Source organism: Protomyctophum parallelum, assembly GCF_964188405.1.
Source record: "Protomyctophum parallelum genome assembly, chromosome: 17".
In the NCBI taxonomy this organism is placed as follows: Eukaryota; Metazoa; Chordata; class Actinopteri; order Myctophiformes; family Myctophidae; genus Protomyctophum; species Protomyctophum parallelum.
The window spans coordinates 20,671,799-20,698,962 of record NC_139719.1 but is presented as its reverse complement, the minus strand read 5'-3'; the positions used below and the strand labels follow the sequence as shown (position 1 = coordinate 20,698,962).

The 27,164-nt window shown below is 43.5% G+C and overlaps 2 protein-coding genes across 10 annotated transcripts in view; both read left to right on the top strand.

Annotated features, from left to right (window-relative positions):
- The window catches only part of sap30bp (SAP30 binding protein), a 24,973-nt gene extending 16,640 nt beyond the window's left edge, over positions 1-8,333 (top strand). For 3 of the 7 annotated variants that reach the window (XM_083788280.1, XM_083788276.1, XM_083788282.1), the window contains 6 exons: positions 777-865; positions 5,254-5,345; positions 5,546-5,658; positions 5,782-5,882; positions 6,590-6,680; positions 7,342-8,333. In XM_083788280.1, coding sequence (XP_083644406.1) covers positions 777-865; positions 5,254-5,345; positions 5,546-5,658; positions 5,782-5,882; positions 6,590-6,680; positions 7,342-7,532 — 677 coding nt within the window. In that variant the 3' untranslated portion in view covers positions 7,533-8,333. The remainder of the gene's footprint in view (positions 1-776; positions 866-5,253; positions 5,346-5,545; positions 5,659-5,781; positions 5,883-6,589; positions 6,681-7,341) is intronic. The other 4 variants (XM_083788279.1, XM_083788281.1, XM_083788278.1 and 1 more) reach the window with 3 other exon arrangements.
- Positions 8,334-13,636: 5,303 nt separating this feature from the next.
- Positions 13,637-27,164, top strand: part of itgb4 (integrin, beta 4) — a 50,338-nt gene continuing 36,810 nt past the window's right edge. For 2 of the 3 annotated variants that reach the window (XM_083786784.1, XM_083786782.1), the window contains exons 1-12: positions 13,858-14,292; positions 16,720-16,808; positions 17,997-18,079; positions 18,818-18,913; positions 20,351-20,555; positions 21,259-21,355; positions 21,562-21,733; positions 21,918-22,181; positions 23,090-23,179; positions 24,654-24,776; positions 25,795-25,965; positions 26,392-26,468. In XM_083786784.1, the coding sequence (XP_083642910.1) occupies positions 16,730-16,808; positions 17,997-18,079; positions 18,818-18,913; positions 20,351-20,555; positions 21,259-21,355; positions 21,562-21,733; positions 21,918-22,181; positions 23,090-23,179; positions 24,654-24,776; positions 25,795-25,965; positions 26,392-26,468 (1,457 nt within the window). In that variant the 5' untranslated portion in view covers positions 13,858-14,292; positions 16,720-16,729. Of the gene's footprint in view, positions 13,737-13,857; positions 14,293-16,719; positions 16,809-17,996; positions 18,080-18,817; positions 18,914-20,350; positions 20,556-21,258; positions 21,356-21,561; positions 21,734-21,917; positions 22,182-23,089; positions 23,180-24,653; positions 24,777-25,794; positions 25,966-26,391; positions 26,469-27,164 lie in introns of those variants that run through there. The other variant, XM_083786783.1, reaches the window with a different exon arrangement.

Sequence of the window (27,164 nt, the reverse complement as noted above, 5' to 3'; positions counted from 1 at the left end):
AGAACAACAAACAGACCGAGGAATTTACCAAAGTATGTGCATCCATTTAGGACGCACTGAACTCTGAATCTTGTTTCTTTATGATAATCTCCATGTTCCATCTTCCTCTTTTGTCATTGAAGAATTTATTTGAGGAGAAAAATTATCATACGTTTGATGTGCAGTGATCATGACGGATTGAGAGTTTAATTGAACTTGATGTGACATGTTTTGCATTGATGTAAGATAAGGTTTGTCAGAGCCTTCCAAAGAACCTTCTTATGAAGGCTGTAATTTAAGGGATGGAGTGGTGGTGGCTCAGGGGTAGAGTGGCTGGGTGGTAACCGCAAGGTTGCCAGTTCGAACCCGGGCTCCCCCAGAGCTAGTGTCGAAGTGTCCTTGAGCAAGACACTGAACCCCTAATTGCTCCTGATGTGCTGGTTGGTGCCTTGCATGGTTTCCGTCGCCATCGGTGTATGAATGTGTGGGTGACTGGGTGAGTGTAATGCACAATCTATGTAAAGCGCCTTGGATAAAAGGCGCTATATAAAATGCACCATTTACCAATAATTACTTATTATTGGAAGCCTATTGGATTCGTAGGCTTATTACTTTTGATTAAGAGATTTGTTTGTATAATGTTTTGTATATCATAAATGTTGTTCTGAGAATGGTGCGCTCTGCCGTAAATGGGGTTTCAGACACCTGCTGATTTTGATCTAATAAAAGTCAGCATAATACCTGTGAAATACCACGGTGAAAATCCAGAATCTTACACGTTTCTCTCCTTTTCCTAGCTCGTTTCTCAGAGAAGGTCAGGAACATGTCACCTGATCAGATCAGGATCCCGCCTGAGCCCCCCGGACGCTGCGCAAGCCATCTTCAGGTATATAAACGCACACAAACACACATGTCAAAATGTTATCGGCCTTCCACTGCCACGAATGTTTTCCTTCTTAATTATTCACTTTAATGAAATTCATTCAGTGAAATATAGCTGTTTTTAATTATTTATCCTAAATTACAATACATCAGTGTTCAGCTGTATACAGTAGAGTCCCTTAGAATACCCTCTAAACGCACATGGCACATAGATTTAGCCTCGCTAATAAGCCAGAATAGGCCATTTGTTTTTGCCAACGGCTGATTCGTTCTGGCTCATCAGCCAGGCTAACATAGATTGGCATGTTGGCATGCTCAGATGGCACAGCACTGCAGTCTGCGTTTCATATCTGTGTCAGCATTTTTTGTTCACTCTATATATTCATGATGAAAAACAAACTGTGATCACACAGAGAGAGTTAGTGAAGAATCTGCATTTGATTTAAAATAAGCTCTCAATCACAAGTTGTTATTGCTTTTTGAATGGTCTTTGGTCTTCATTTTGGGGATTTTGTTGTCTTGGTGGGTTGGGGGTTCTCATTGGCCTGTGGTGGCAGACTTCATTGAAATATTTATTAACAGTTTGCAGAATTACAGTACATTTCAAGCACAAACTCAATACAAAGACAAAGACTGTTAACTGTGAGTGGACGACCCAATTAAGCATTACACTTACACAGTGGCAGTCATTCTAGTGGAAACACTGAATTCTGCGCAAATATCTATCTCAAGCAAATAGTTATATATTTGACACATCTTTGTATCACTGCTGCTAAGGCCATATGAATCTATCTGCCAGGCATGTAATTAGACCGGAATGATTCTGTTGTGTGCAAATGGCTTCAGGGTTTTGATGACTGATCGGGCTGGGGGGCGGGGCTATGTTTTTCATTACAACAGCTCTGCAACATTGCTGCAAAGTAAGACAGTTGGTAAATGGTGCATTTATAAAGCGCCTTTCTCCAAGGCGCTTTACATAGATTGTGCATTACATTCACCCATTCACACACACATTCATACACCGATGGCGGCGGAAACCATGCAAGACACCAACCAGCACATCAGGAGCTGTTAGGTTAGGGGTCAGCGGCGTCAACTCCGGGGGTGCTCAGGCGCAGAAGCACCCACGGGCAAAATAATAAGCAGCGCCAATATCAATATGCAGAAGCAGAATATGCACCCACTGTCCTGACTGAAATGTCCCTTCCTCAGTGGTTTCATGCACGTAGTCACTGTAAGTCACATACCTTTACGGGGGGTTGTGGGCGCTTGGGCCAGATAGGTGTTGGGCCGCCGCCCATGGGCATTCAAATGCTAATAAGGTGGCTTTTGTTCTGCTGCCAGGTAGAGCGTATAAATGTTGCATACAGTACAGTACAGGATTTATTTCCATTTGACTACGATGATGAAGCACCCTCCAGCCAAGAAGAGATTCGTCCAGTCCATGCTACAATTCGGCGCCGCCGCCGCCGGCTAAAACACACCCTAACTAGTCCTTAATATCTACGGAAAACCCACCAATAAGCCCTTATCCAACACAAATTAACACATTTTTCTCAAGCCGCACAATTTCACTGGAGCGCAGCGCTTATATGCACGCAGACAGCACATGATACAGGCCTACGCATGTCCCGTCCCAAACACTGAGGACAATGAGGAGGTAAAGTAAACTTGTTTATAATGTGTCAAGAAAAATATATTCCAATTACTTTTCGGTGCGCACTCACCATGAATCCAAGCAGAGGTCCTCACAAGTATAGCCGCCACAGTCCCAATGGCCCGTGAGCAAAAAGTTAATATCTAACTTTGGCTATAATCAGCCAAATCTCAACCGATTGGTATAATTCCAAATGGTATACACTCAATGAAATTTATATTTTCCATTTTTCATGGGTGTATAAGTCATAGAGCCAGAGAAAGGAGAGATATGGTAGGGGAAGCACTAACCCCTGTTAGCCATGCAGCCTATATGTTTCATGAGCTGTGGTGGCTTGCACTCTCTCAATTAGGGATTTAGTGGTTAATTCATTTCACTGATGTGTACAACCTTTATTCAAATAGTTGCAAATGTATTAATTAAAAGACTGAGCATGTATGTTTGATATAAGGCCAAACCTCAAAGAATATATTCAGAGTATACTCTTCATTAGCAAACTGTAAATAAAGTACCAAACGGAGAAAAAAAAAAAAAAAAAACGTTTTTCCCCACGCGGGGGGGGGGGGGGGGGGGGGGCTGCACCCACCGCCGTTATAGGAACCTGACGCCTCTGTTAGGGGTTCAGTGTCTTGCTCAAGGACACTTCGACACTAACTCTGGGGGAGCTCGGGTTCGAACTGGCAACCTTGCGGTTACCATCCGGCCACTCTAACCCCAGCAATAACTCTTCTTGGCAAACGTTTGTGTAAAGAATCAAGATGCCCTTGGGTACTAGAAATCATTGCTGGAGTCTGCATGACACATGCCCCATTTAAATTAGACCAAGCTTGCTCTGAACTGTCTTCTTTCATTAACGCAAGCGTATCATCTATGTATGTTACTAGACTTGTTTTGCAACTGTGCAACGGGCTCCTTTCAGAAACAGAATCCCCGTCTCTGAGGTGTCTCGACAGGTCAGGACTCAAGAGGGGAGTGGCAGATGGCTGAATTAGTTGCAGAGTGAAGAACTCAGCAGTTTACAAGTACCCCCTCTGGGCTAGCACTCCCCTGATTACGAGATGAATGACGGCTAATGATTCACCTGAATAGCCTGCATGCATGCATTTCCCTACCCTCTGGACATGCTCACTACGCGGCCATTAGGAGGAAGAGGAGATAAGGACTTTTAATAATGAATGAGCTAATGGGGGGGGGGGGGGGGGTCATAATTGTTTCCTCTTTTCAGGAGGAAACAATGAAAACTTTGAACAAATCAGTTAAAGGAGCATTCAGTGATTTGGGTGATTTGGAAAACCCCCCGGTCATGATTGGCCGGAAGGCCCCTCTCTATCCTGATTGGATGAAGGCTGGGCCACCTAGCCAAAAACGAAACCTATGTTTTTTTTGACCCCCAGGGGTTAACTGGGGACAGGGAGGAACTCCATATATGGTCAGCACACTATAGTAGGGAGGATTATCACAACAAAACAAAGATTTGAATTAAGTGAAATCACTGAATATACCTTTAAACCCTCAGTGTCCCTGACTCCCTGTCCCCCCACGGGCCCTACTTTTCTATACCAAATCTCTGTATCGGAAATGGTTTATCTATTCTACACGCTCACCGTGCTGTGTTTTGCAAGACATTGAGAATGTGGGTGCAGTGATGTTTTCGTCGACTAAAACTAAGACGAAAAATGTTTGTCGACTACCTTTTTTCACTGCCGGAAACTAAATGGAAACTAAGGTATTGCCTAAAATAAGACTAAATATATTGACAATTTCGTCAGCAAATAAAAACTAGACTAAAATGTTAGGAAGGGACTAGTGGACAAGAGATCCAGTATAAGTCATTTTACACTTGGTTGCATACTGAAAATAGCCGATCTACAAGCTCACAACGCGTCACAGCGCGACACATGGTGAGCTTGTAGTGCAAAATCAGCCATTACGACGGCATCAAGGCCCACTAAAACACATTTTAGTCGACTAAATCAACTGTAGATTTAGTCGACTAAAATCGCATGACATTTAGTCGATTAAAACTAGACTAACACTAAAACATTCCAGGTGACTAGATGTTACTAAAACTAAATTAAATGTCATTCCAAAGACTATGACTGAACTAAAAATAGAAATGTGTTGCCAAAAACAACAACAACAACAACTGTGTGGGTGTTAGTGTTCTAGTAGTCCTCCATTCTATATCCATGCATGGTGTTCCCAACTTCCGTTTTCAGAAAGAGGTGCCATAGCATTCCAATCCTCCCAACTTGTTCTGTGTAAATCCTAGTAATTTATCATTGTGGCCTTCTGTTAACATTAGCAGCTCTGGCCAGCAGCACCTTGTGGCTCTCTTGAGCCTCGTTGTCAAATACTTCTCAGGGGTACGAAACACACAGGACACACAATGACTCCATTCACATCATGTCTCACTACAGATCTATATGGGCTCTGCATAATACTGTGATTATTTGCACGCTGGTTGCGCACAACGCATCGTGAGCTTGTAGATCTGCTATTATACTGTAGGTGTGAAATATATGGCTTGCAATAAAGTAAATATCAGGCATTACTATATTATGTGAAGCGTGAAGACACAAACGTTGGGGTCTGCCAAATTCAGCTGCCATGGTATTGGTTCGAGTTATGCTGAAATTTAGACAATTGATGATGGCAGCTTACAGCGCTGGTCCGTATCTCTGTATTTGTTTAGATACAATATTTTGATCGACCATTTGTCTCTTTTGTAACAGGAGAAGATCTGTAAGCTCTATGAGAGGAAGCAACAAGGAGATTTTGACACAAATAACCACATCCAGAAGAAGAAAGAGTTCCGAAACCCAAGGTTTGTCACTAAACCGAAGAACAGAACCACAAACACAAAGCCTGTCACATGCAGCATTTTTTAGATTTTTGATGGTTACGTTAAAGCACATCCATTTTCTCTGCTCGTACACCAAAATGTACAGCAGATGTTTGTAAGCGAATTATTATTTTTTTAGTTGTTGTTGCTGATGTCACTTTCTCTTTTACCTGCCTTTTCAGTATTTACGAGAAACTCATTCAGTTCTGCGGTATAGACGAGTTGGGGACCAACTACCCAAAAGATATGTTTGATCCTCACGGATGGTCAGAAGACTCTTACTATGAAGCTCTAGGTAAGCTGAGTGCAGTGTGAGTGTTCAGCAAGGCTATGTGCTTAACTGTACCTGAACATCATTTCTCTCTCTCTCTCTCTCTCTCTCTCTCTCTCTCTTTCTCTCTCTCTCTCTGCCCTTCAGCCAAGGCACAGAAAGTGGAGATGGACAAACTGGAGAAAGCCAAGAAAGAGAGGACCAAGGTGTGGACTCCTTCTCCTAATTCCGCACAAAGAAATCACATGGTTGATTCCTCTACTGTTCCCTCTCTGTCTGTGTGCGGGCATGTCTCCACCAGCTGCCTTTTGCTTTCTGCGTTGTGTATATAGGTAGCACACACACACATACTGTACATAACTACATACTGAAAGTAACGTTGCCAAGATGTCCCTTCATCACTGCTGTTCAAGCCCAGCCTTGTTGTGTTTTATTTGTGAGCCATGCATGTGTACTTGTGCTGGACACGTGTACGCATTATACTGACAAGGCTCTGAATGATTCTTCAGAATTGTCTGCCCTGACAGGAATAATGTGTGATTAGATAGTTGGTTAATAGTTGCACAACCAGAAATAGCAGATGTACAAGCTCACAATGCATCATGGTGCACCGTGTTGTGAGCTTGTAGGTCGGATAGTTTTGTAGCACGACACTGCCATGAAACTATTATATAAATCGCTCTTAAGGGGCCAATGTCGGTTGCCAGTCAAAGGTGCAGGGTGGGTCTCTGGGAACATGGCAACAAAACAGTGGGGACACATGCTTCCATCATCGTCTTACTCACAGCCATGCACGAGCCTGCAAAATGCTTCAGAATTTCAACTTGAATGAACATGTAGCCTAGAAAGATCTCCTCACCTAATATAATCGTTATTTATCGTATAACTGAGTGACGAAAGAAAACATTTCAATCTGTGTTTTACAATGTTTCGTGGTGTGTTTCTCTCACCACAGATTGAGTTTGTGACCGGTACCAAGAAGGGCACCACCAACCCCTCTGTCCCAGCAGCCTCCACCACCAGCACCGCCAGCACCACAGCCACAGGTAAATAAATATATTCACAGTTTACAGGATCAATGTCTGTTCACGACAAATATTGTACATAAACCTAGACCAGGGGTGGGCAACTTTGACGATGGAGAGGGCCACTATATTTCCACACTCCCTCCAGAGGTCTGGACTGGTCACTCTGTTGTAGTAAACAAATTGCAGATATACGCGACACATTTTGAGCTTGTAGGTCAGCAATTTTTGCTATATTTGAATTGAAATCCTGAATAATGTTTTGCTATTTCTGAATTGGAATCCTGAAAAGTATTATTTCATTTTGAATGCATTACATTGGACATGAAAAAGACAATAACATTTTAATACTAGTAATTAGCTGAAAGCAGTAATTTATAATTATTCTGATATTAACTTGCAGGCCGCATTAAGTGATGGTGGCGGCCGCATGTGGCCCCCGGGCCGCCAGTTGCCCATGTATGACGTCCTAGACCATTTCCCCATCAGTGTACAGTGTCCTGAAAGTCATTAAAACCTTACCATAGTTAGCCTGAATAATTGTTGTCAACATTGTCTAGACATTGTTAAGAACTCATTGACGTTTTGTAAAATTTCAAATCGGTCAACGCTTTAAAAAGTAATGTTTCCCCGGCCGGGGACACCTCTGCCTGTCCGTCCACTCATGCCTGTGCGTCTTCAGCAGAGGCCCAGAAGAGGAAAAGCAAGTGGGACTCTGCTGTCCCTGTGACCCTCGCCTCACAGCAACCCGGTGTCCTCACCACCGCGGCGTCGTCCCTGCCAGGGGTCGTCTCTGTGACGACCACCGCCAGCGGCACCAAGACAACCGTTATCTCCGCTGTAGGCACCATCCTGAAGAAAGCAAAACAATGAAGAATTGTGGGAGAATCTGTGTGTGTGTGTGTATTGAGAGAGTGAGTGAGTGGCTGAGAGTATGAAGTGTGCACATTGTTTCAATGTTACTTCTAAATGTAAACATTGCAAGAGAGAGAGGAGAACTGAACTGATGGGCACTTATTATGCATTTTTATGCACGCATCGTGCATTTTTTTATGCACAGCCTTCAAAGGCCCTCTGCTACACAAAGACCCACTCTCCACAACACTGCCTTTGATCTCTGGTATTGATTGTGTCTAAACGCCCAACTTTAAACCAATTTACCTGTGTGGAACCATTTTAAATATTTGATGTCAATGATTTGTACATTAAGCAGAGTGATGCATGTGGATATGTTATAAATGGCAACTGATGTGAACTGATCATTTGGTGGAAGCAGGAATCCACACTGGTCATCTGTTGTTACGCAGCACTACAATCTGCCTTCATTGAAGCTATGCACCTAATCTTATAATTCAGATCTTATTTCAGCTCAAAACTGTTTCTTCAGTTGGCATAACGATTAGATGGTCCCTAACCCGTCATGTAAAAAAAGAAGCATGACAAACATAATCTTTTCTGTTTAGATACAATATTTGCATGGGTTTGATGTCAATATTGTACGTCTCGAGATGATCTTCAGTATTTGTTTCACTCATCTGTTAAGATTTGCTGTTTAGGTTTTATTTTCAATGTCTCAGAAATATTCTGCTTTTCATTTTCTTTTATTTTTTTTTAAACAGTTGTACATACATCACTGACAAGGTAAATAAATTTGATTGGATGCTGTCTTTTCAATTTGAGTTCTTGTCAATTACTAATTCCTGCAGTACACTACAAGTCAATTTAGAATAAACCTACAATATGGAACTTCTCTTAATGAATGAAACATTTCAACTAGGGATGTCCCCATCATGTTTTTTGCTCCCAATCCGATTCCGATCATTTGATTTTGAGCATCTGCCGCTACCGATTTTTCCCGATCCGATATTTATATTTTATAGAACATGTTTAGGCTATGCCATATCAACAGTACATTATCCAGTCTAATATCATGCTATGGTTACGATACTAGTGTTAATTGTCACGATCACGTTTTTTGGCTCCCGATCCGATTCTGATCATTTGAAAATGATGTGATCGGCCCTGATTTCCGATCACCTGATCTGATCGGGAAACCCCTAATTTCAACCAATGGTAGCGTATGTTGATATTACACTTAAGGATTTTTAGCTGCGTTTCTCCATCAGTTTTCCGAAAAACGCGTCCAGTGTGCAGACCTTTAGACCCTGCTGTCAGTCAGGTAGAAGTTAACAGTATTTCTGAAGGTCACCTGTCAGGCATTTTCGGGAGCTGAGAGCAGTAAATGTTTGGTTTCTTAGTTACACAGGAGACCCTGGTTTGTAGAGGAGATGCAATGTTTTAAAATGTTCATCCAATCTACAGATCTGCTCCGATGATGCAAACATTCTGTTCTCAAGCTGTCTTGGTGCAGCTTCAAATCTATTTTCTAAGGAAATGATAGATCTTTTGTTGTTGTGAGTAAGCTCTGGCTACAGAGTACAGACATTTGGCCTGAATGTCTGTCTGCATCTGACAGCATGTGTTCGGCAGGTGCAGTTTTATTTGGATTTTCCTCTGTCTGATTCTCCACACATCTGACTTCCATCCAGAAGGGCAGGAAGGGGCTCACTGGGGTCAAAGTTTTCACTCAGCAGATTAAAATACACTTCTGTTGACCTTTTACTGGAACACAAGTGCCCTTTGGGTTTTAACTGGCATTGAGTAGCAGATGGGATCATGGTTGAGAACTTGAGATGCATAAGAAGATACAATAATGCTGGCATGCCCGGCCAGTGAGTTGTTTGTCACTGCAATTCACCAATCACCTTCAGATTTACACGTGTACACTATACCAAAAACTACAAATCTCAAGTTTCTCAACTGTAAAAGTGCCACTAGAGAGAGAGAGAGAGAGAGAGAGTGTGTGTGTGTGTGTGTGTGTGTGTGTGTGTGTGTGTGTGTGTGTGTGTGTGTGCGCGCGCGCGCGCGCGAATAGGAGGCACTGGCCAATAATACAACTAGACGGCCTAGTTGTAAGTAAACCGGCCTAGTATAGGCCGGTTTATATCTGCTTGAGAGGCCGTTATTTAATCTAATTTTACAACATATAATATTCCACCATATGTGACGTCGTCGTACCTCTTATACTTTTGCGCAGCCCTATTTTTTACTGTGATTTATATCCGTGGAACAAGATTATTTGGACTCTTTATTGAGTTTGGCGGTTTGGAGGGGAGAAAAAAAACCCTGCGATTGTACGCAGTGTTCCAAGCCAAGAGCATGCTTTTGTCATGTAAATGAAAGAGTTGGCACGCGCGCGCACACACACACACACACACACACACACACACACACACACACACACACACGTATAGTACACCACACACGCACACACAGACAGTGGGTCTGTTCTCTGTTTGAAAAGAAAAGCACAGAGGAGCTGAAAGTGAAGGAATTCCTTGGCCTGCATGGTGACCGAGTAAAACTTGCAGTTGAAAGGTTTGTTTCAGGGCATTGGACACAGGTGTTTTTCCATCGATGAAATGAAGTCATGATTGAAGAAGATGATTCTCTGCTCAGTCTTGGAATCTTGGAAGTCAGTCAAGTCACACCTGACTGACCGTGTCAGCTGATGAAATCCTTCAAATCCATGCACGCAAGTACATCTCGACAGTGGTAAGTGAAAGTCTCTGGTGTTCAGTAACCTAGGCTATTCCATGAGCTGCTTGCATTAGCTCGTGAATTGGAGATTTCTTTATTGCAACAAAGTTGACAAAAGTTGAGATGTGTGCAAATGATGTGTTGTCTCATAATATGCACCAGTTTCATATGATGTAAAACACTATTGACTCAACCTAACAGACAAAGACAGAACCTTTTATTTAAAATTAATCAAAAAGTAATTGTTTGTTAATCTGCAGAGGATTTTGTCTCGGCTTCTTTCAGTTAATTGTTAAAATAAATTACACTTGGTACATACATAGTAAAACAAACAAGCACTATACATATATAATTCATTTTCGTATAAACGTTATTAAGGCTTTGTTTGTATGGCAAAGGGTCATATTACATTATTGCTATTGGTAATACAATATTAAATGGTACAACTTACATTATGGTTAGGGGAAGGGTCGATATACAAATAGGCCTATGTTATCAACAAAACATAATCTTTGCCTGTAGCAACCTAGCCTTATGGTTTTAGGATGCTGTCCTTGAACCTTTTTTGTTGCAAAAGGAAAAGGTAGACCACACCCTCCCAAGATATCCTTCAAAAGTGAAAGAGCTGTTTTGACTGGCAAGGCCGCTGAAGCTGCTGCCAGTGGGAGGCGGGAGGGAAAGAGTTGTTGCAACAATTCTATATCCCCCCCTGAGAGAACTAAACCATTGTGTCAAACACAAGTTTGGTGTAATTATATTCCTCTACTCAGAGGTGTACAGTGTAGCCTATACAGTTTGTAGTGTGGAAAGAGGAAAAGGCCATTCTCACCTGTGAGTCTCTTAATCATCATTTACATTGTATTCATAGGTAGGTCTATTGGAGTGTGTGCATGTGTGAGTTTGTGTATAGCCTCAGGGCAGGTTTATTGTAAACTGTACACAGTACAAGGGATACACCTGTGGAATGCCCTACCAACTGAAATAAAACGACAAACTGATCTAAAAATGTTTAATGATGAAGTCAAACTCTGGTTGAAATTGGGCCAGAGGTGCAAACACTAATGTGTTAGACACATTTTAAAACTGTTATTGTACTTATGTATTGGATGTATTAGTATTCTTATGTAAATTATTGTTTTAGTATAGGTATGATGTAAAGGATTGTTTTAGGTGGATGTATAGAACTTTAGAAAGGCCTTAACCAGGAACTGGGGTTGCAAATTAGCCTTGGCTATACAAAACCATATACATTGCAACGGTTTCATGTTTTTACAACTTGATACATTGTTTTTTGTATTGTCCCTGTCAAATAAACCAAAAAAATAAACCATGAAAGTGCAACAAGTCATCCCCACCCAGTCGTGGGTGGGATGCACCTGCCAGACGAAGCTGCAGGGAGAAATTGAGACCTATTAACATGCATTTTGGCATGACGTGGCCTGTGTAGTGCCACACGTTCTGATTGGAAACCTCTGGGGCGAGAAGGTTCTTCCTTGGCCTATAGTGTGCACTCACTGTGCACATGTACAAGTTTCACACCGACCGGTCCATCTCAGGACAGTGGACGAGCTGAGCTGCTCGCAAACACACAGACACGTATGTATAGACAGACAGGGGTGAAAACGTAATCCCCGGCCCCGCCCTCTGCCGCTCCGGCCTGGCAGAGGCAATGAGTTGGCACAGTAGATTAAGGTGTATGAGTGTTGAAAACTCACGAACACCTGGTTTGTGTGCATGTGTGTGCCTGCAGTGTGCCGTCCTCCTGACAGTCACACTATAGCCTAGCCCTGTCTCTTGACTAGACCACTGTTGTGTTATGGATGCACTACACACACACAAGCTATTTATAAGGAGATTTTCACATTTCTTGCATTTTTCTGACTAGACCAGTGCCCGGCTGCAGAGCACAGAGTCGATGGAAGTTGGAGATCCATGCCCCATGCATATACTGTATGGAGATTTCTGTATCTGTCTCTCTTTGTCCCCTTTATTCCTATATTGGAGTATGCCCAAATATGGAGTCTATGCAGATGTCAGAACATTAGTGGCGGTTCTGGACAACCGTCGGTCCGATGGACTCGACCCTGGGCACTGCACTCCCTGTGAGGGTGTGGAACGCGCGTGTCGAATTCGGTGAAGTCGGTGGGGCGAACGGTCCTCGAGTTACGTGCATTACAGCCGTACACACGTACAGACAGACGGACAGACAGACATACAGAGATGTGGTGCATTTATAGATAGATAACATAGATGTTCTTATGTAAACCTGGTGTCCATATTTGGGGCATTGGGGCATTGTAACTATTGTTCCTATTTTGAAAATGCAGGGCTTAAATGGCTGCTATAGAGTGTCTTACAGACAATGAGTGAGCAGGCGTCAGCGAGGGGCGAGGAGGACACTTTGACGGATCACCATGGTGGAAGTGTGGCTGTTTGTGAGTTTGTGACAGAGATCAAACCTTATCTTATTACTAGATCGCCAGCTTGGTAATCACTAGCCCACCCAGGCCCAGCTGTTAGTTTCAGAATCTTTGTAAAACACGCATGCCAGGCACACACACACACACACACACACACACACACACACACACACACACACACACACACACACACACACACACACACACACACACACACACACACACACACACACGTACGCAAACACACACACACACACAGAGCACTACAGGAGAGTCCCATGCAGGGAGAGAGGGCAGCGTGCCATGTTGCCTGGATGATCTGGGACTGGTTCTTTGTGGTCCCTCTGCCCAGGAATGCACCTTGCCTGATATACACCTCTTCTACCGTTGCTGCTAGGCAAGGGGAAGTGTTCTTGTGCCTCGAGAAAGCTCAATCATATTCAATGGCCTCATCCCGCAATTTTTAACCACGCACCTTCATGACATGCACCTTATGTTATGTATATATTTCACACTGGTCCATATTGATGAACTGACCCGTTTCCCAGCTTTTGTCTGCTTTTGTCTGCTTTTGTTTGTTTGTTTGTTCTCTTCCCATTTTCAAACTGCACTGATGCAACTTGTACGACAAAGACTTTCACCCGCCATTTTATCTGTAGGCCCTTGCTTGCACACACAAAAAATAAACTGTTTGCATAATAAATATTTGATATGCAAACTCTCCCCCCCACCCCCCCACCACCGTGTGTGTATAGCCAAGCATTTGTCATGCAGTCAACCGTTTCCCATAGCCTGCAGGCAGTGTTTTGCCCTGTGAGCCACTCCCATGGAGTCGGGAGTGGGCCATGTACTGTAAGGTGGGGCCTATAGCGCCACACTCTCAAGCCCACACAGGTGATCTCCTGGCTGGGAGGAATGTATCAGGGAGGGGGGGGGGGGGGGGGGGCCCTGGCCTGACACATAAGAGGCGCGGAGCTTTTTAACTGTTAACAGGGTGGGAAGGAGATAGAGAGTACCGGAAGGGTGTTACCCTCCATGTCACTGCTACTCACCTGGGGTAGGGAAGAGGGAGAGTGAGTGAGTGTGTTTGCGTGTGAACGTGCATGTGTGTGTGTGTGTAGTGTGTGTACAGTGTGTTGCGAGCTAAAGGAGGGATCAAATTGCACCACACACAATCACATTCACTCATTTGCTGGTCCTCACTCTTCGAGTCTCTCCGCCTTTAAATCATTCACAGACACACACAAGTGTGTTGAAGGAGAAAAACAAGTGAATGTTTGACCGGACCAGGGAAGGAAAGAAGGCATTAAGATAGAAGAGAGAGAAAGAGAGAGAGAGAGAGAGAGAGAGAAAGAGAGAGAGAGAGAGGGGGAGAGAGAGAGAGAAAGAGAGGGAGGGAAAAAATACAAGCGTGCTTCTTCTTCCCCCTGTGTCGGCATTCCAGGGATCCTTGGGAACTTGGAACTTGGACTTGAGGACTTTCATTTCTCGACACAGGTGGACACTATCCTGTTCAGTCGCCTGTGTGGCACTATACATAAAAGGAAGGGATTAAGCAGTTATTTAATTGTTGGACTTTTGGACTTGGATTGGGCAAGGGAACACAGCGAGAGGTTTGTTTGATAAGTAATCTCTTTGTGCACCATGGGTCATAAATCTCGTAAATTGCTGCATTGTTTTCCCTGCTGCTCAGTGCCCGACCCACCTTGAAGCTGTTGGTTTGGCAAGTTTACACGTGTTGGCTGGCTGGTCTGCAGTCCAAATTAGATAGTGTGCATGACTTGATTCTGTGTACGAGCCGAAGGACTTGAGGTTTGCTGTTTAACTTTCTCACCATGCGGTTCATGTGGTTTGGGAATTGCATACAAGACAGAGCTGTGGACAGAATTTGGCCAACATTCCACTTTTATGTTGTTGTTGTTGCTGTTGTTGTTGTTGTTGTTTCGCATACCATTTCTATCACAATTTGATCAGGTGAAATGATATGATACTGATGTTTACACAAGCAGTCTGCCATGTGATTCATCCTGATTTAGTGATTGTGAACGTGAGGAGCTGCAATATAGGATGTTGTTTGTGGTCATGGGCATTGCGATGACGAGGGTGTTATTGACTGAGTTAGCATCCAGGTGTATTGAACAGCTGGATTTTTTAATCTTTGCTGTCAAAGGCAGGACGGATGAGAATGTCCCCCCCCAGACCTGTGACTAACTCCCCTCGGATGATGTCATAGCCAGGTTGTTTCCACAGTACCCTGTCCTGGAATGTTTACCTGGAGGGGTTCTTGTCCATAATGAGTGGCTTTTGATGTGTCCTCTCATATCCTACACGACTTCTTACCGTGCAGTTCTCCTCTGTCTATCTTTTGTGTTCCCTCTATCTCAGGTTTTGTGTCTCTCAGCTTAACATTTTAATGTCCTGTTGCGTTTGATATAGGGCCCCTTCAAGACGAGCAAAATACAGCGTGTTCTTTCTCGCTCGCAAGTTCACATTCTGTGACTCAAGGCCAAAAGGGGAAGATAGGGGCTGGTCTGTTCTTTTTCCCTTGGCCCAACGTGGTCAGTAGTGATTTATGTGACAGCTTACGGTGCAAGCAAGCAACCACACACACACACACACACACACACACACACACACACACACACACACACACACACACACACACACACACCTGTAGTCAACTCAAGTTCACAGTGAAATGTTAAAACCCCATTCCCATTTTTTTTAGCTCTGTTTTTTTTAAATGGCTTAGGTCACTCTCTCGCCTCAAGGTGAAATTCCATCTATGAGTTATAGGTCTTCAGTTCAGATGGGAGGTCAGGAAGAGCCTCGTTTTATGCACACAGTAGCGCCTGATCCCACTATCTATCTACCCACTGGGACGATTACTGAGACATTTGGCATCAGTGAGTGTCCATTGTTCATTCCCAAACCCCTGTGAGGGGAGTTGGAGACACTGCATCGCGTTTTATGATTTCCTTTGTGTCTATCAGGCTGCTCTTTTACAAGAATCCATAACACGAGGTTACGCAGTGTTTATATTCTACTGTCTCGACACAGCATGCCATTTTAAATACTACCTCGGTTCTCACTGTCTGTACCTCTTCCATCATCCCAGTTTAACCATTTGTCATGTCTCAACTGGCCAAATACTTCAGTTCAGCTTACGGAGATAGCATAGATTTTTAGTAAGACTGCTGAGATCACTAGTACTCTTTCTAATGTTGCACACTGTGCACAGGGCTTCCTGCAAGCCTATTCTGGTTCAGTTATCCTCACCTGTTGCACCAGCTAAATGTATACGCATTCAAACGTAAGGGTCAGTGTTACGCTATGCCATAATATAAACTTGTTGCACCACAACTCCCTTGAGCCAAGTTAGAACGTTCCTCAGTGTCAAACAAACTAATCACTCACAAAATGAGCTGTGAATTGTGTTAATTTGACATCTTTCTCATTCAACTCACATTTAGCTGGTGCAACTGGCTTTTCTTTGTCAAAGTACTGTGTGTGAGCATATAGGGACAATTATATCCCCCCCGACCCCCCCTACGCACTAGAGCAGTAGCCAGTGTTTTAGAGTTAAATACGTTTCATGTTGCAATCCGTTTCTGATAGATCAATGTACATAAATCTCTATGAGAATTCCAAAACCAATCTGACATGCACTTTACAATGTCTTGGAATGAAGTGGGTGAGAGTGATTGCGTCTCTGGGGACAGTGCATATGGTTCATATTATATTACACTGTATTGTAGTCTGTGGAGGCAGAGCCCAGATGCTTCTATGGGGAATTATTCTCACCTCTCTTTGCCCCTAGCCCTCCCTGGCTCCCTGTATTTCTCTCTGTGTGTAGCCTTTACTAGCCTCCATGTGCCCAACTTGTCCAAGTGTCTTTGGGGGGAAGGCCCAAACTTCTCGCATCCCTAGCAGTTACTAATGATAATAATAATGGACCTTGTGTATGCACATATATCCATGTATGCTGTGCGCGCCTGTGCTTGTGTTTGTCAGTGTTCATTTGTGTATTTCTATTGCAGGAATACGGAGATGGGGAGATGGACGTTACATCTCTCAGGGTGGCTTGGGCTTCTAGCAGTCCTTTCAACCACCTCTTATGCTGATAATGGTGAGAAGGGAGAATATCATATGTACATATCGCTATGTATCGCTTTTGGTCAAATCTGTTTGGTAATCTTGTTTGACATTACCAAACCTGCCTACGCTGTCCACACTAGCCCTCCTCTGAGACACAGACCAACCAAGTAGACAGAAATGGCCAATTATGTGAAGATAATTATGTTGAAATTATTTTTTAGGGGCACCTATCCCCAGCTTCGTGTGTCTATGTGTACAACATTTGTGATGATTTGATTGGCTGAGCACGGAATGTGATGATGTATGATGATGCATGATGATAAGAGCGCCCCTCACTTCACACGGGTGTGATTTCTTATTACTGATATAGGCAAATGTTAATTTATTTCCTCGGATTCCACTAAAAGTGGTGCTATGGTGTTAAATGTTACAGGGAATGTGAATCATGAATCATGACTGAGTCATTGATACTGGCAACCTGTGGAATGGTCTATTGGGATACTCTGGAAAAAGATTTATATCGTTACTGTTGGGCAGAAACCTCCTATATGTCCATATTATATATGTTTTTTCATAAGTTAACACTACTTGATCCTACTACAGCGTCACACAAAAACACAAAAAGTAGCAGATCCGCAAGCTCTAAACGTGACACAAAGTTATGTGTTTTGAGCTTGCTACTTTCGCTCTTTTTGATTTTGAATCCTGAAAAGTAACCGTTTTGGACAGATATGAGGTTTCCACCTGACAGAGACAATATTTAGAAAGGGGAGAAGTCTGTTTTGTTTTACCACAGGTATTCTGACAATGTATCATGCGGTTGATTTGTGTTTTCCTGTTTCCGTGGAACTCTGACTGTTTGTTTGTGACACTTCTCTCTCCTCCTGTCATTGATAGTAAACTACTGACTGTTTGTGACACTTCTCTCTCCCCTCCTGTCGTTGACAGTAAACTACTGACTGTTTGTGACACTTCTCTCTCCTCCTGTTATTGATAGTAAACTACTGACTGTTTGTGACACTTCTCTCTCCCCTCCTGTCGTTGACAGTAAACTACTGACTGTTTGTGACACTTCTCTCTCCCCCCTGTCGTTGACAGTAAACTGCTGACTGTTTGTGACACTTCTCTCTCCCCTCCTGTCGTTGACAGTAAACTGCTCTGACTCTGAACTCTGACTGTTTGTTTGTGACACTTCTCTCTCCCCTCCTGTCGTTGACAGTAAACTACTGCCTCGCAGCCCGCTCCAGCACCTGCTCGGCATGTATACAGGCTGGGATAGGCTGTGCCTATTGTCCAGACGAGGTGAGTGCAGCACGGAGAGAATGTATGAGACCCAGCATGTTTTGCACAACAACATGGTCTTTTCATTATGTCTGCCCATGATCTCTGTGATTTATACATTTGTTTACCTCTGAGTCACGGACACTAAAATCTGATGTTTTTTTTAATCTTTTTCTATGAACCTGTGACTTGACATCCATACTGTTATAAAACCAAAATAAAAAGATTTTGAAAAGAAAGAGAATGAGACCCAGATTCAAACAGTGTTGATCTCATCGACTAAAACTAAGACGGAAAATGTCCGTCGACTACCTTTTCCCACCGACGAAAACTAAATGGAAAGTAAATAAACAATAAGCTGTGATGACTAACACTATGACTAAATATACTGACGATTTCGGCAACAAATAAAAAAACTGGACTAAAATGTTAGGAAGGGACTAGTGGACAAGAGATCCAGTATAAGTCATTTTTCACTTGGTTGCATGCTGAAAATAGCAGATCTACAAGCTGATAACGCGTCGCACTGCGTCGCACTGCGTGTGCGGGTGTGATTTTATTGATCCTATAAACAATTTAATATAGGTATGGTTTTGCACACTCAATTCATAATTAACGTTCCAATTTTGGAGGTCTGGCTCATCGACTAAGAACTGGTTTGGAACGGAACCGGTTCGTTTAGTTTGTTTTGGTTTGTTTTTTAAGTGATTATATTGTCTGATTTTGTGTTGTCATGTATTGTTTTGTTTTTCTGCATAGACTTTTGATGGCCCCCGATGTGACCTGATAGAGAATATAAAGGCCCATCACTGCAGCGCAGCGATTACAGCTCAAAGCAGTATGAACATTGAGAAAGTAAGTATCCCTAACTACTTCAGGACACGCCCCCCCCCCCTCATCTAGACTGAGTGGCAAAACATTGAGCAGCATGGAGTGTTGGAGTTTGGAAGCACTCGTTGGAAATCACTCAACTGCCCGGCCCCTGCGTACCACCTGTTTCTAAATATCACATAATGCAGGAGGCAGCAAAATGTTGTTATTGAAAACAAGCACTTCCAAATTCTGACACAAAAATAATCAAATGCAGGGCATTTCTTGACATGAAGTAGCTCATAACGTTTCTATGGTAGATGTTTATGAAACAAACTTGGCAGATAGAAAGAGGATAATTCAAGCTTTTCGTACAGCTGCAATGTTGGTGAGTTTAAGTAACATTGTTTAATTAAATCAGACAGGACTTTTCTGTTTGGATGAATGGGCTGTCAAGGCCAGAAAGTAGTTTTTTGCCACTCAGTGGGCGTTCCCGCATAACTTCCTGGTACGATGATGTCACGCGCATACCCTCTATTGTTTACAGACGGGTCCAGATCCTCATTTTTCATCCATCATATTTCATCTTCTGACATCTGTCTCTTTGGCTTACAGTATGTTTATATACATTTGTGCACTAGTCTGTCACATAATGTAAATGTGATGTAATCGGAAGACTCACCTCTTCAGACTCCACCTCCACACCACCCGTATAGCGGATTCGTATGAAAAAGAAGTGATAAGCACCAGTATAGGTTACTTATCAGTCAAATGCAATCTTTGATTAGGAAACACGGAAACGCAGACTAGGCGTCCGACGTGGCGTTGGTCGCGTTGTCCGACTATTTCTAACCCTAACTCTAACCCTATCCTCAGTCTTAACCGGCCCGTAAGTCCCTTAACGACATATCAGTCTTAACTCTTAACTGGCCCGTAAGTCCCCTAACGACATATCAGTCTTAACTCTTAACCGGCCCGTAAGTCCCCTAACGACATATCAGTCTTAACTCTTAACCGGCCCGTAAGTCCCCTAACGACATATCAGTCTTAACTCTTAACCGGCCCGTAAGTCCCCTAACGACATATCAGTCTTAACTCTTAACCGGCCCGTAAGTCCCCTAACGACATATCAGTCTTAACTCTTAACTGGCCCGTAAGTCCCCTAACGACATATCAGTCTTAACTCTCAACCGGCCCGTAAGTCCCCTAACGACATATCAGTCTTAACTCTTAACTGGCCCGTAAGTCCCCTAACGACATATCAGTCTTAACTCTCAACCGGCCCGTAAGTCCCCTAACGACATATCAGTCTTAACTCTTAACCGGCCCGTAAGTCCCCTAACGACATATCAGTCTTAACTCTTAACTGGCCCGTAAGTCCCCTAACGACATATCAGTCTTAACTCTTAACCGGCCCGTAAGTCCCCTAACGACATATCAGTCTTAACCGGCTTTTTTAACTGGGCTTTCATCTCTGTGCAGAATGAAAAGATCAACATCCTACTGCAGCAGTCCCAGGTTGCTCCCCAGAAGATGAGCATGTCCTTCCTACCTGGAGAGGAGCGGGTGGTGGATATGGAGGTGTTTGCTCCGACCAAAGGGCCCCTGGATCTGTACATTCTCATGGACTTCTCCAACTCCATGGCGGACGATTTGAACAATCTTAAGAGGATGGGCAAGGAACTGGGTGAGTCATATGATTCTATATACCCGATGTTTGTGCAATAATTGTCCTCTCGACACTTTCTGCACACACTTCTGCCCTGGAATGAGAATTTCCTGTTTTTTTCTTTCCTAGTTGTAAAGCCCTTTGAGACTGGAAGTAAGCTGGATCATAGAAAACCTCAATGAATCCGTTATATTTTACTTAAGCAATATAACACGAGGGGGTGTGCTTTATCGTCATTAATGGCACGCCTGCGTTGCTGCAGGAACGAGCCGTTAGGCGAGTTCCGTAAGCAGCACAGAAGTGGCTCTGGAGGTAGAGCGGATGCTTGGCAAGGTTCCCAGTTCGATCCCGGGCTACCCCAGAGTCAGTGTCCAAGTGTCCTTGAGCAAGACATTGAACCACAAATTGCTCCCGATGAGCAGCTTGGTTCCTTGCATGGTTCCCCCCACCGTCAGTTTGTGAATGTGTGTGTGAATGGGTGATTGTAGGATAAGCAACAGGCTGCTGGTTTTCTTTGACAAAGCAATTCATCTATTTTCATCAAAAAGTTTAAAACTCAATTATGTTTTACTCAGTCTTAAATAATAGAAAGCACCTTGTATAGGGACTGCTGGTCTTCTCAGAGACAGAGGAGAAGAGGAGACATACTTATCTATCCAATACAATATTGGATGGATAATTGATAACACAATGATGGTAACGTTTAATTTGTTTCCTATAGCTTTGTTGGTGGACAAGCTGTCTGATGACTACGCCGTTGGTTTCGGAAAGTTTGTGGACAAAGTGGTGGAGCCCCAGACAGATATGAGACCGGAGAAGTGAGAACAAATTCCTAGCAAATGCTTTCAATTAATGCTTTTCATAGACACACATACTCTACTTCAGCCTAAGTTATGTTTTGCTGGACGGCAGTGTCACGCGAAGGAAACAATGAATGTATTTCACGGTTGTCTGACAGAAGTATTTAAATTAGCCCTGCTCTCTTTGGCTTTTCTCTTGAATTTATCTCTCTTTTTTTCACAAGACTCGCCCAGCCATGGCCCAACAGCGATCCTCCATTTTCCTTCAAAAGTGCCATCAAACTCACTAAGGATGTGGATAGCTTCAACAGCCTGCTTCAGAAGGAAAGAATTTCTGGCAACCTGGATGCCCCAGAAGGTGGATTTGATGCCATTCTCCAGGCTGCAGTCTGTGGGGTTAGTAAGACCTACATAGTACATATTATGGGTCTTTCTGTGCATTTATTTAAAGTGTGTCTTTGTGCGTGCGTGCGTTGCATGCGTATACATATGTGCATACATGGCTGTCATCTGGAGATGATACCAGAGACTATCCTGTCTTTAACTGAGGTCTATTTGAACTATATCTCCCTTCATTTAGGATAAGATTGGCTGGCGCAGCCACGCCACACATCTCCTCATCTTCTCCACAGAGTCCGCCTTCCATTACGAGTCGGACGGCGCCAACGTGCTGTCGGGCATCCTGCCGCGCAACGACGAGCAGTGCCACCTGGACGCGACCGACACGTACACGGACGACACCAAGCAGGACTACCCGTCGGTGCCCACGCTGGTCCGCCTGCTGGGCAAACACAACATCATCCCCATCTTCGCCGTCACCAACCACTCTCTGACTTTCTACGAGGTTAGTGTGCGTTTAGTCTCCAGAAATATAGCCTGGAACTCACCTATGCTTTTTATGGCATAGGCAGCTCCCGGCAGGAGCGACATGAGACTAATTACTTAGAGCGACAGAGAGAGAGAGGAGTGTGTGTGACTGTGTGTACATGTGTGCGTGTGTGTGTCAATTTAACAAAGGTGCAGACGATCAGAAATCAGCAGAGAGTGAGCAATGTTTGCGCTACTCTATGCCGAATTTAAGTGGACTACCAGAAATACAAGAAGCAACAGAAGCCAATTATTTGTAACCCCTTTTCTCCCCCAATGTTGTCGTTATTCCAATTGATTCCTCCCCACGCACATTGCTATGTTGTCACTGCTGTTGTATCCTACTGGCTCACCTGCCAGTGAGGAGCCCCCACCAGGAGGACATACTGTTGTATCCTACTGGCTCACCTGCCAGTGAGGAGCCCCCACCAGGAGGACATACTGTTGTATCCTACTGGCTCACCTGCCAGTGAGGAGCCCCCACCAGGAGGACATACTGTTGTATCCTACTGGCTCACCTGCCAGTGAGGAGCCCCCACCAGGAGGATGACTCCTCCCGTCCAACACTCTCCTCTGACAGTGACAATTATCACCCTCCCCGCCCGGCTTCCCTCCCCTGAAGTTTGAACACGGGACAATTGTGTTCGTGTAGATGCCCCAACTAAGTTCAGTTTTCAGGTGTCATAATCTTGTGTCCAGGTTTTGGATTCATAAGAGGTAGTGGTTTTCAAATCTTTTGCGTCCAAGGCAGACCGAAGGTCAAGTCAAAACCTCAAGGCACACCTGTATTCTTCTCACTGAGAATACCACTATGTTAGTAATATCCATTAATTTGATTTATGATGCCTTGTGTGTCTCTTTCTATTTGTCCACTGTTATGTGTAGAAACTCTATCGCTATTTTCCCATCGCTGAGTTGGGCGTGCTGCAAGAAGATTCCTCCAACATCCTCGTCATCATGGAGAAGGCCTTTGAGGTAGTTATTAGCTCCTTTGTTTTTGCCAAATGACCAAACCATCCATGATAGGTATTGTCCAAGACCATGCATAGATAGATACGTACATACGTACATAGGTGTTGTTTTTTATATAGTAACTATAGTAACTGCTGTTTATTATTCCTGCCTGAATGATGATTAAACATTACAACTATGTTCACATTGTACAAAACAATCACTGTTCTTAAAATGATCCCTGGCTAATATGTCAATTATGCCTATTAATAACTAAAATATGCTTCTATAACTAAATCTTAAAATTAAAAATCACACCCGTGTGAAGTGAGGGGCGCTCTTATCATCCTACATCAGGGGTTTTCAACTGATTGTGAACCAGGGACCACCACCTTGACTAAGGATCAACCTGGGGACCACTGTTAATTGTGTTGTAATGCAGGGGTTTTCAACAGGTGGTCTGTGGAGGTATTGCATGTGGTCCCTGACCATGCATTTAATAATGTAGCAAAGTGAAGATTTTGTATTTTCTTCCACGGAACAGTGTATATATACAGTGTATATATATATATATATATATATATATATATAGTAAAAATGGCAAATACGTGCAAGATATAGCACATGATGACATGATTATATGGGCACATTTCCTAATAATGATGACTCAATCAGGCAAGCTGGTACACTTCACCCTTCTTGAGATTCTAACTGCCTTTTCTGTGGAATTTCTTAACCTCAGACTTCCCAGTAATTCTGATAACATTGACGCACTTCCACGGAACAGTGAGTGCACAGACGTTTAGTGCACTGTTCCGTGGAAGAAAATACAAAATCTTCACTTTTCTACATTACTAAATGCATGGTCAGGGACCACATGCAATAATACCTCCACAGACCACCAGTGGTCCACGGACCACCTGTTGAAAACCCCTGTCCTACATCATCCATTCATTGTCATTGAGCTTTGTGTAGGACAATAGCCGATTTTATTTATTTCAAAAATATTGGACAAGACACGTCACAAGTTGATGATGTCAAGGCTAATAAATGACATCATTAACTTATATATTTTTTAAATACTTTTTGAGGGGCACTAGCCCCTTCTATGCACAACTTTGTGTGTGAGTGCATTTAACAACTCAACGTGTCGCATGCTGCGACGCGTTGAGAGCTTGTAGATCTGCTATTTTCGGGGCGCAACGCAGCACTCTTTAGCTAGTGGAGATGCGGTGTACGACATGGAACAAATGTCCAAGTTCAGGAGACTTCAGAAAAGACTCCTGAACGCTGCCTTCCGGTATGGCATGGCATGGAAAGGAGAGGAGGGGCATTTGCATTTCTTACACCGTAGTAAATGCTGCATTCGTGGTCCGGAAAGGGCAGTTGTTTTATAGACGGGTAAAAGGGGCAGGGGCTGAATCCCCCTTTGATGTCCATGTGTGCACGTCCCTGTACGTAGTAGGCTTAAACAATGCTATCTCTCTCTCTCTTTTAGAGTATCCGCTCTAAGATGAGCATCCGTGCGGAGGACAGACCCAAGGCTTTTAACGCACAGTTCCTGAAGACCAGTGGAGAGGTGCTGGAGTACGGGGACTTTCAAATCAAGCCTGGAAACATTGTAAGTAGAGTTGTCCCGATACCATTTCTTTCAGACCCAGTACGAATACAAGTACTTAATTTTTAGTACTCGCCGATACCGAGTACTGATCCGAGTACTTTATTTTTGTTGAGTAACCACTTATTTTACCGCCTTAGATGCCATAGATGCAGATTGATCTACTCTTGTCAGTTGTCATTTATGGCCCGGTTCCGAGTACCGAGTATGAGTACTTGAGGGTGGTATCGGCCCGAGTAACCGATACCAGTATCGGAACAACTCTGATTGTAAGATTCAAAGACCACATGACGTGTCCCAAAACAGTGTGGTGTACCAATAATCAACTGTGTCACACCAAGTATTTAGGATGAAGGTGGATAACAGGATAACCGTTTAATGAGTTTAGCAGACAAAGCTTGTGAAATAATTGTTCACACACGTTTCTCCCGAGTTAAGTTTCATTTCAGCAGTGTGGATACTGTATGTCATTTTAGACCAGGGGTATTCAACTAGTTTATAGGTCACAACTGTACAATGATTGTGTGTGTGGGGGGGGGGGGCACACAGTGTGTGTGCTTTGCAGAACATTTGTGGGTTACCAAAGTGCATTTTGTGCTCAAACACAAAGATTTATCTATAATACATTTGTGCACCGTAATAAACAGGATAATATGTCTATACAGGTGCTACCTTAGAATAGATGTAGACCTATTTGACAGTGCATATAAACATAATTGCCTTGACATTAACGACAGTCAACGAGCACTAGCTGGACACACACACACACACACACACACACACACACACACACACACACACACACACACACACACACACACACACACACACAGTCACACACACACACACACACACACACACACACACACACACACACACACACACACACACACACACACACACACACACACACTTTCCACACACACACATGGAAAGGAATATGACTATTGACCTAAATCTGATATGCACAGCACGCACACCACAGTGAAATGTACACTGTGTGTCACTCACTGTCCACCAGGGCAAGTTCAAAGTGAAGCTGCAGGCCCAGCAGATGGTTGACGAGGAGCACGTCTGTAAGATGGATCCGGCCGACAGAAAAGGCGTCATGAGAGTGAAGCCCACGACCTTCGGCACTGCGGCCCTCCATGTTGACGCGGAGGTCCTGTGTCCAACCTGCGGCTGTGAAAACGTAAAAAACTAACACGCACGTCGCACACACACACCAATTCATTTTGAGATAAATCAACCTTTGCCGTGCACAAAAAAAATGGCTTTTGCAGTGGCAGCTCCCAAGCTTTGCACCGAGTGGTGCGCTACGAGCTTGTATTTCTGCTATTTTTGAAAAATCAAAGAACCACTGACATAGAAACATAGCTTTTTCAGGAAACTGTCAGGATGTGGAAGAATTTTTTTGCAATCTGATGGTCAAAATGGGTTAAATCACGCCTCAAGACGTATCTTTATTCTTTGGCATTTCCGAGCTGTTTTTTGATGTTGAAAGTGACACTGTGTAGTGTGTACTGTATGTTGTTTGTTTTTAAATGAAGTTGTGATTTGTATTATTTTACACTGTGTGGGTTCACACTGCCGGCCTCTCTCTCTCCTGTGTCTCCAGAGCCCGGCTCCTAAGGCTGTCCGGTGCAACGGCAACGGGGACCTCGTCTGTGGCAAGTGTCAGTGCTCCGATGGCTGGTGAGATGATCCTCATTTTGACACTTTTTTTTGTTTCTGCCCAGAAGAGCTCTTGATGATATTCATGATATTCAGTGGCGTGCACAGACATTTAGAGGGGCAGGTGCTCAAGTGAAAAAAAGGGCACCTTGTGCAGCGCGTGGAACCGGCCGGTTACCTTAATAATGTGAGTTATTTTTTATATTGTTTTAATGATGACGATAACTGTGGGGGGAGGGATGGGGTGAGGGAGAAAATGAAAGAAATAAGGTATGTTCAAACTGTACTAAATTGTTGAAACCTATTACCAATAAACATATATTGAAAAAGAAAAGTTAGATTTATAGATTTTAGGGCATAAATAATATATTAGAAGCTTTTTAATTTTTTAATCAAGAATTGATCAATGTCACCACTTGACTCCACTATACAAAAAAGGGCACATTGCTGTCCAGAGGGCAGTGTGCACGCCACTGATGATATTCTTATGCTACAATATATTATATGGAAACTAGACTAGAATGTGTGCTCCAGGGAGCCCCCGGGTGTCCTTGAGGGGGTTCCAAATGATTGGTAGTTAAGAACCAAATAGACTCAAGGGCCTTTCAAACGTGAGGCGATATAAAGCGCATATAGTTCATTTTCAACGAGACCTGCGTTTTTTGCGCGGAGCACTGGGAGCAGTTGCGGTGTGACAACGCAAGCGTATTTGCGTGA